Source organism: Suricata suricatta, chromosome 11, assembly GCF_006229205.1.
Source record: "Suricata suricatta isolate VVHF042 chromosome 11, meerkat_22Aug2017_6uvM2_HiC, whole genome shotgun sequence".
In the NCBI taxonomy this organism is placed as follows: Eukaryota; Metazoa; Chordata; class Mammalia; order Carnivora; family Herpestidae; genus Suricata; species Suricata suricatta.
Genome location: NC_043710.1, coordinates 12,645,773 through 12,656,039, shown reverse-complemented (window position 1 = coordinate 12,656,039; position 10,267 = coordinate 12,645,773). Strand labels below are relative to the sequence as shown.

Genomic DNA, 10,267 nt, shown 5'->3' with positions numbered 1-10,267 from the left:
GCTGCTAAGACACCAGCCAGCAGAGAGAGGGAAGGTGATCCAGCCTCTATCAGGGCAGAGAAGACCAGGACAGACAGAGAGGTGTCTGTCTGGGGATGAGCTCACTGTCAGTTTTGTGAAGAGATAATTAGGCTAAAAAGTTTTCTGTGCAGACATCCGCACTGCAATACAATAAGAAGAAAGGAAAAGTGTCATTTTTTTTTTGTTTAATCAGAGGCAAAGATTAGAAATTTTAGGAGTCAATCCAGAAATCACAGAGGTATAATGACAATGACGCTTGAAGACAAGCATCCAGGTAGTGGGAGCCTCGTTGAAGAGGGTCACCAAAACATGGGTGAGAAGTATCAAGCCAACGGGAAACCAGTGGCAAATGGGAGAGGCGAGGTCTCTGTAAAGCAGGAGTCAAATGGGAGGTGTGCCATGCCCAGAGAAAGTCTTAACATGTACAGCTGGCAGGAGATCCAGAAACATAATCAGAAGACTGATCAGTGGCTGGTGATAAATCGCAAGGTCTACAATGTTACTGGCTGGGCCCACAAGCATCCAGGGGGGAACCAAGTCCTCAACCACTATGCTGGGGAAGACGCCACGGTAAGGAACTCAAAACTCTGCCTTCTCTCTTCCAGCTGTTGGGTGGCTGGGACTTGGCTTTCTTCCCAAAAGCATTTTGAGTACGTGCTCAAACTCCACAATTGCTCTTCTCCTCCCAAACCAATTGTTCAGGATTCCTATCCAGCAAGAACATGAAACCAACAAAGCCTCAAGGCCTAGCTCCTACTTTGGGATGGGCTCAGATGCTGACACTGGATACTGTTTGTGTATTTTGGGTTTTGTTTTGTCTTAGTGTTTTGTTCTGAACTGGAGTCACTGTTTGTTTGCTGGTTTAGTATAGTTGACACACAGTATTGAGTTAGTTTCAGGTGTACAATATAGTGATTCGACAACTCTATATACTATACTATGCTCACCACAAGTGTGGTGACCATCTATCACTCTCTTTTAAGAAAAAAGTTACAAATGGGTGAGTAAAATTTGGGTAAAAATAATGTCTATGTCCAGCTAGAAATTTCTCATACTCTTATAAATGAGTGTGTATAAAAGAAAGACAGTAATTCATCTGATAGGCATCAAAATGTTGTTAATAACAGTAACACAAACCTACAATTAAGGATAGTGCTTTTCAAAGCCAAGTTACAGAATCAGCTCAGACGATGTGTTGGCAAAGATGCAGGCCTTCAACCACCTTGGAAATAACTGATAAACTCACTCAACTTGAGACAGCTGAGCTGATAAATGTTTAATTTTCTGATGATATTTATCTCTAAGAAGTTAGGAAAAAAACATGCCTCCTATCCAATGCTAGCCAACAAGTAGGAATTAATTAATAAAATAAAAACCATCAGGACTTTAGGAGAAAATATCCATGCCACCTTGGGATTCATATATTAAGGATGAAAATCTTGAGCATGTTCAACCATGTATCCCAGACTTTATGTAAGTAAATCCAAAAATGTTCAAAGAAAAGAGTCTTGCAAAGGAGGATGGTTCAAGAAGAATGGGAGGCTCCACAAGAGTTCTGACAAACGCACAACTCCATAACTACTCAGAATCTAGGAACCTTGGTTTTGCAACAACTGGATATGTGAACGTGGGAAAGTTGTTGAAATGCTCACAGCCTCAGCTTCATCTTTTGCAAAATGGAAATAACCTTACCAATCTAACAGGTTTATGGTAAATGGGACTAATGCTTGTAAAGTGTTTAACACAATGCCAAACACTCAATAAAGTTTCATTAAATTTTAACTATTATGATTTATCTCACTGGCATTCATAGCCTCAAAGGTGTGATTATTATTTCCTGTTTACCACCAGCTTAGAAATCCTAATTATATTTGATTTCATCTGATTGGGAGCAGAGGGGCCCATAGTGGAGAAGCTTCATGCTCTCTAGTGAAGGATGGCAGGACAGAAGAGACCTCTAATCAGAGGCTTACTGAACAACCTAAGAGGTGTTTTTAGGTTGTGCCCTGAAAGGCAACTGTGGACTAAAGAAAAGTATAGTCTCTGTGAGCTGAACTTCAACCCATGGCTGCACCAACACAGATGAAAGACCTTTTTTTTATTTACATGGAAACTCTCCTCCAAGCTTCCACCCTCCTCCTAAAAAGGTAATAATGATAATCTTTCCCACAAGATCATTAATTCACTCATTCATGTAGTCAGCCATTCTAAAATCCTTGTTTAACGATAATGATTAAGCATACATGTTTGGGAATAAAAAAGGATTAAGAGTACATGCTTGGGAATAAAAAGGCCTGGTTTGCACCAGAGCTCTACAACTTGCTAAGAATGTCTTGAGGAGGTTGCTGAAACTCTTGAAGCCTCAGCTTTTTTATCTAGAAAGTGTGGATACTAACACTTTCATCTTAGCCTTGTGAAAGTCAGTAGTCCTTATGGCATTTGGGACAGATTAGACACTGAAAAGATGGCAGTGCTTTGGTTTCATTATTACTTAATTCTTCTGAGATGGATTCTGATTTTCTCCAAAAAAAAGTTTCCATAAAACAAAATTGGTATGTCAAGTCCTGTTATTTCCTATCTGAGTTGTGTGATTATTTTCAAACAATATGATTTAAAACTAATGATGTAGTGCTAATTATTACAGTCTGGGCCCAGTCTTCTAATCTGATGAGAGTTTCCTGGGGAAAAGCCAGATACAAACTGTAGGTCCAAGAAGAATTGATTATATAGTTATCAGTATATCCAGATGATGGGCTATTTTGCAGTTATTAAATGAGGATGACAAAGCATTTGAGGACAAGACATGCATATGAAACAATACTTGGCCACAAGTTTCATGTAAGGCAACCATGTGTTCCAGGACCATAAGAAGAATAAATGCAATCTTGTGATATGTGTACATGTCTAGAACAAAGGGAGCAAGTTAAATGTCTTGTGTGTTGGTTGACCAATTTCTTATCTCTGAGCATTAGGCTTTAAGTAGGACACTGAGAAACTCAAGCTCTTTCTCATGATTGTCAAAGGTCAATATGACAGGTAAAGGGTGAAAAATCTTAGAGGAAATATAGAAAAGTCCATCCAGCTATTTGGAGGACTACCATGTGGAAGACAGGAGAGCTGTATGCAGTTCCAAAAGGATAGCATGGAACCAATGAAGACAAAGCTAGGGCAGGAAGAAGAGAGGATGTGCATAGAGGTGGAATGAAAATAGGATTCACATTAGGACTAAACACCCAGCCAGAATGGGCATCCCAGCTTAGCCACTTTCTTTTTAGGATAATATTGGCACATAGTAAGTGCTCAGTTAGTGTCAATGACTATCATGGCATGAGGAGGAGAGAATGAAAGGAGAGGAGAAGTATAGACAGAGAAAGAACAGAAAGGGGAAGGAGAGAAAGGATGTTGAAATCTGAGCCATGTCTTCCTCTTCTTCCTCTTATTCCACTACACATAATGACACTTCCCTAAGTCAGCATCCCTCCTCACCCCCAATCACCACAACAAAACCAACCAGGATTTCTAAGCTGTTGTTGAAAGGAAAGTAATAATCAGGAATAGTAGTTACATCTTCTCTGGGTTGTCAACATTTCTTAAGTAATCTGGTCCTCACTGGAACAATGATCAAAGTAGAAAATAGGTGGAGAAGTAGAGAGAGGGGAGAGTAGAGTAATGGAGTAGTGGAGTAGTGGAGAATAAGTGGAGAACTAGATAAAAGTAGAGAGTAGAAGAGAAAAGAGTGCTGAGGTTCTAACAGGTAAAGATGAGCCATGAGGAAATGCTTTCTTTCAGAAAGGCCAGTCTGGCACTTAAGTGATGGTTGAACTGAAGAAGAGTCAGCCAAAATTAAGGAGGGAGCCCAAGTAATATGTTAAAGACCTGAACAAGGCATTGACCACAGGAATGGAAAAGAGGGGGCAGCTGCAAGGATGTCTAGAAGACATAATTTATAAGATGTGGTAAGTGATTGAGTAATCAGGGAGAAACAGTCTGACTGACTTGTGCGTATGTGACATAGGGAATTAGATGGTTATATCCATGACAGAATAGGGAAGCCAGGAGGATGAGCAAGTTTGGGAGGGAGAGCAGAGAGAAAGAGAACTGGGGTGGGAGTTCAGCAGAAAGTATCACAGAAAAAAATCTTGGTATAGGGAAGAGCTTTGAAATGATGAAAATTCTCAAACAATAAAATGAGTTGCTGTGGAAAAATAACCCTCTGCTTATTCCTGTGTATGAAGGGGAATCTGGGTGACTTCAAGTGAACACTCTCCATTCCAAAAAGGTTTCCTCCCAAATAAAGGGCAGAGAAAGTATTCTCCTTACAAACTGACCAATTTACTACAAGCAATCTGGAGAAAGTACAACGCTGGATTTCAGTATATGCTACAAAACTACAGATGAATGGATAAAGAAAATGTGATACACACACACACACAACATGGAATACAATTCATCCATAAAATATAATGAAATCTTGCCATTTGCCCCAATATGGATGGACCCAGAAGGCATTATGCTAACTGAAATATGTCAGACAGAGAAAGATAAATGCCATATGCTGTTACTTATGTGTGGAACCTAAAAAAGAAAACAAAGAACCAAGGTCATAAATACAGAAAATGGATTGGTGGCTACCAGAGGCAGGAGGTATGCAGTAGGAGAAAAGGGTGAATAAGTTCAAAAGTATAAACCTTCAGTTACAATAAATAAATCATGGGGATATAATGTACAGCACTGTGACTATAGTTAATAATACTGTGTTGCATATTTGAAAATTATTGAGAGATTAAATCTTAAAAGTTATCATCACAAGAGAGAAAAATTTGGTAACCATGTAAGATGACAGATGTTAACCAGATTAATTGTGGTGATTATTTTGCAATGCATACAAATATCAAATCATTCTGTTGTACGTCTGAAGCCAATATAATGCTATATGAATATTATACTAAATTTTAAAAAGAAACACAAAAAGACCAGTAGAGAAGGGACAAGTACACAGCTTCATTAAAATATAATTTGAAAAGCTATAGAAGCTAGAGGAGCCCAGAGGAAATAGTAAATAACTTTCCTGAGTTAGGGGGAAGCAATTTTTAATCTGAATCTTGAAGGGTGAGGAGAAGTTTTTATAGAGAGAAAATGGAGGAAGGCAGTCAAGACCAAGGAAACAGTATATGCAAAACCTCAGAACAATAGACAGGCATGGAATGTTTATTGAATGAGGAGAGATAAGGTCTGGTGGACAAGATGGTTCATGAAGGGTAATGGTGAAAGGTAAGCCTGGAGAAGTCAGTCGGAGCCAGAGGCAAACAGATTCAAGGGATTAAGACCTAATGTGCAGAGACATCATTACTATCTGCCCAGCAGATACATATTGATTTTAGCATCATCCCAAACAATCTGGCATCACTTCTCTCTTAAGAGGCCTTTCACAAAAGGAACTATGCATGTTATGAGTGGAATAAACTTTTATAGCTTCATGGCTTTAAAATCACATAGGCTTTAGTTCAAACCCTGGTTCTCCTATCTACCTATTTATTGTGGCATTTTGGACAAGATGTTTCTCTCCTCTGAGACTTGGTATCTTTATCTTTACAGAAGAAGCAATGGAATATCACAGATACAAAGTGATATTCAATGCTTACGGGTTGGTTATCAGTTGGCCCATGGAGTCTCTTGTACACAGGAAATAATTAACAGATATTAGAACTATCTCCTCTTCCTTTAGTTTTACCCACTCTCCTTCCTTCAGCAGGAAATATACTTGCCCAAGAGTGTTGTAACATAGCCTGTTTTTACAGGTCTTTCAAAAAGAATATTTCACAACTTCCACAATATCCAGATTCTATTAAAAAATTCTTTTACATCGAATATCTAAGACTACCTAAACTCCTTTGTTGTACTGATCATTAGTACAATGAAGAGATACACATAGCAGGGCAATGCCTACTTTGCTGAAAAACTCTGTTGGTTTTTAGGATCTGTTATCACAGTATTGCCTACAAATCTTGCTGGGAATCAGAAAAAGAATTACCCAGAAGAATGTTATTGTCAGCACACTGTTCCAAGACTCTGCAGGACTGCTCAGAGTAAAAAAAAAAAAAAAAAATCAATGGCTTACCTTTCTTCTACACTCTTATCTTGATCCATCAGAATGTTTTTAATCTTAATCTGCTCTTAAACAAATAGAATATTATTTGCCAACATAGATCACTCTGAAATACTTTAATTTGCTTCTTAATCACTGAATGGCTATCTTCCTAGTTCAGGAAACTAAGTTTTAGACTTGCAGAATGTGATACTTAAGAAACACCTTTGAAATTATATAGTGCAGACTTTCCCAGAGGAACAGAGGAAGTATGCAGAAACAGAATGGACAGTAGAGACTGGACTGGTTCTACCAATTACAAAATCCTTTTTACATCACTGAATATAGAGACTGTTAGGAGAAGTAAGCCTAAAGAGTTGATACCGCACCCTTCTGAATAATATTATTCATTATATAAACATCTTATAAAATAGGATTCTATGTAGTTCTTAGATTTTTTTTCCAAAGTTGCTTTACACTTTGAAGATGGAATATTCATCATATTCAGTAAAACAATTCAGATCATACCATTAGGCTTTGGAGTATATGAAGAAAACCTCTGAGTTGCTATGTTGAAGAGAATATTCTTAGACTTGAAGTATATATACAAGAAAGACAGCTAAAATGTTGATTTGCTTAATCCCTACAATAACCTTATGAATTGGTTGGCTATTACCATCAGCCTTATATTAGAGAAAATAGAAACAGACAAGTTCAAGAAACTTGTCCACAATTACACAACTAGTAAGTAGAAACCAGAATTTAGGTGGAGGAGGACCATTCCAGGGTTCATTGTCTTAGTCAGTACTATGGAATACCAGCACTTTAGAGTCATATGTATGGCTCCCACATATTCAAGTTATGATCTTGTTTATATCTCCTCATTTTTCATCACTCCTGTTCTCACAGTTGCAACAGCAGAAAGTCTGACATCTGCCCCTTGGAGAATTCTCCTTCCTTGAAATCTGTTTAATTCTTTGGGAGGGAAGAGAATATTTCTTACTTCCAAATATAAGCAGGATATAGAACTATCACTGTTTCTCACAGCCTGTATAATGTGCTGCTTAACATGGATCTGAGATGGGGAAAAATAGTTGGTCACCTGTATGTGTCTGGCTGTCACAACCCTTGCAGCGATTGTTCCAGCACTTTTTAGAAAGAGTGATGAGACCCCTCCAGTGACAAACTTTCCAAAGAGTGTGTACTTTAGACAGCTCAGACCTCAAGGGCTGTACTCCCTTTCTCTCCTGTGCATTAATCCTACACTATCAATGTCAACTTTAACCAGTTTTTTTAAAAAATAACTTAATTCAAATGTTTCATTCCTCTTGGGTTTGGCCAGGAACCAAGAGGGAGATTTGATGGGAAATGTGATTTTCACAGCTAGTCATGGTTGCTATGTGCTTCTGTGTGAGCAACTTCCACCAACCTGATGTTGGGCTTGAAAGATTCATCATGGCTCATTAACTCAAGGAAATGAATTTTTCTGGTGCTCAATAAAGTAAACAGTGATCTCTTCCAATGCTCAAGAATATCCTGGCTGTGTTGGGCTTGTCTAATGAAGCAGTGCATCAAGTAGGTGGATCTCCAGCATACTTTCATGGAGTATTTACAAGGGTAATTTTGATTATTCAACTTGAAGCATCAACCTGGGGTTAGAAGAAATCTTCTCTAATAGAGCCTACTGATTCCTAAAATGGGCACAGGATGAGGTAAGGAAGGGAGCTATTCTGTAAATAAGCATGTGTCTCATAAGCCTCTAATAATTCTCTGTGATTTACAGGATGTCTTCAGAGCCATGCACGTGAACCTTGACATTGTAAAATTGTATCTTAAGCCGCTGCTCATTGGAGAACTTGCTCCGGAAGAGCCCAGCCAGGAGAAACACAAAAGTGTGAGTGGGATCTCAGGATTCTGGAACATGTGGAGAAATGGGGACAAAGGCCAGTTGATCATTTCCTGACATATCCAAGTTTTATCCTTTTTTGTGAGAAGCTCACCATTGTGCCTGAGTGAGCCTGTAATAGCATAAATGAGTAGTTTCTACATATTAACAAAACAATGTCATCCTCCTTAGACATTCAGAACTCTTAAACCTCTGTGTAAGAAAGGAATGAATCATCTGGTCCTACAGCACCCGGAAGTTCTGTGCCTCTAAGTACCTCCTTTATTCCAGAAAACTACCATATAAAATTTTTGTCCAGTGATGGCTTATAATTGTTTGAAGTCTGTGACTATATTCATTGCTAAAGTAAGGCTCATGAAAGCAGTGAATATGTATATTATCTCTATGTCCTCAAGAACCCACCTGCATAGGATCAGACATGTAGTAGGGACTCCATAAATAGCTATTAAATGAAAGTTGTGAATATATCCTAACAGCAGTCCTTTTTACATTAGGTGAAATTATAGTCCAGGGAAAATAAATTACTTTCTGAAAGTCTCATAGTTGGTGTATCAAGGAACCTGGATTCCAAGCTACTTCTTTCTGGCCCCAATCCCTTAGATATTCCCAAGGAAGGGTGCCACTCTTTTGTTCTCTAATATTTTGGCTACCTGAAGTACTGTCTTCCAGAGGACAGGGTCTTTGTAAGATTAGACATTCACTAGGATGATTTTACATAAAGTTTAAAGGGATTTTGACTAATACTGAGCATTTCCTTCTTTTATCTTTTGCAATTTGTCTCCTTAAAACTGCTTACATTCTGTGCAATTCTTCTGAAATAATTTTTACCAAATACTGATCCTTATATCACTGTAAAGAGGATAGAATAACGATTATACTTCTGCTTCAGGAAATGAGGAGACAAACTCACTGGGAACAGGTAGATTCTGAAGACACATAACTGATTTTGTGTAGACCTCAGACAAACACTTAGGCTCCCCCCTCAGGTCCACATGCATCCCACACAGCTGCGTTTCAGGAAACACAGCCATGTATTTTGCAGTGAGGGCTCCTAGGGTGCACAGCCCAGCCTTGCCACGGGTTGTATGGGTTCAGGCCAGTCCCCAAACCTCCCCATGGCTCAGTTTCTCTCTCTCTAAAACAGCAACGACAGTAGCACCAACCTCCTATGAGATATTGGAGTGTTATGGAAAGAGTTAAAAGCACTCCAAGGACTTAGAACAGAGTCTAGAAGGTAGTAAATGGCCAATAAAATTTACTTGCTCATGACACCAGCAATTGACAAACCTCCAGATATGTCCCCATATTTAGGGCAGGAGGCTCTAAAAGTTGATGAAAGCTTAATTTTTTCTCCTAAAGTGTTCTTAAAGGAAAAGAGCATCCACTAATGGTTAAGAATTATAAGATGACCATTCATTATCTGAAATAGTATTGGTTTCTGGGGGTAAAAGTGTGCCAAAATTTTTCTTTAGTGTAACCATGTAGATACTCAGATACGTGTGTGTGCATGCAAAATAATACATATACACTCAGCTGTACATGTATAAACAATCAGTATGAGCACAAGTTTCTTGTGTCAGAAAGCATAAGTTGAATTCCTGCCTCTATCACCTACTTGCTGATGATTTCAGACCAGTGCTCTTCTGGGCTTGCTGACCCTTTTCTTTGTACAATAAATGAGTTGGAAAAGGTGACTAGGTTGGCAAGCACTCTAGAGATGGCCTCTTAAAGTTATCCATGGCCTACAAAATTCCAAAGTTGGTGGGGGCTTGAGAGATGAACCCAGGAAGCAGATCCTTTAAAAGTTGAATCAGTGATTAGCCAAAGTTATATTGAAGAAGAAAACCAAAACGGGAGGCATCACAATCCCAGACTTTGGCCTCTACTACAAAGCTGTCATCATCAAGACAGTATGGTATTGGCACAAAAACAGACACATAGACCAATGGAATAAAATAGAGAACCCAGAACTGGGCCCACAAATGTACGGTCAATTAATTTTTGACAAAGCAGGAAAGAGTATCCAATGGAAAAAAGACTGCCTCTTTAGCAGGTGGTGCTGGGAGAACTGGACAGCAACATGTAGAAGAATGAAACTAGACCACTCTCTTACACCATACACAACAATAAACTCAAAATGGCTGAAGGACCTGAATGTGAGACAGGAAACCATCAAAACCCTCGAGGAGAAAGTAGGAAAAAACCTCCTAGACCTCCACCGCAGCAATCTCCTACTTGACACATCCTCAAAGGCA

At 38.8% G+C, this 10,267-nt stretch overlaps 1 protein-coding gene across 1 annotated transcript in view; it reads left to right on the top strand.

Annotated features, from left to right (window-relative positions):
• The first annotated feature begins 264 nt into the window (after positions 1 to 264).
• The window catches only part of LOC115272233 (fatty acid desaturase 2-like protein FADS2P1), a 30,486-nt gene continuing 20,483 nt past the window's right edge, over positions 265 to 10,267 (top strand). Inside the window, exons 1-2 of the mRNA XM_029915309.1 lie at positions 265 to 591; positions 7,890 to 8,000. Of these exons, the coding sequence (XP_029771169.1) occupies positions 265 to 591; positions 7,890 to 8,000 (438 nt within the window). The remainder of the gene's footprint in view (positions 592 to 7,889; positions 8,001 to 10,267) is intronic.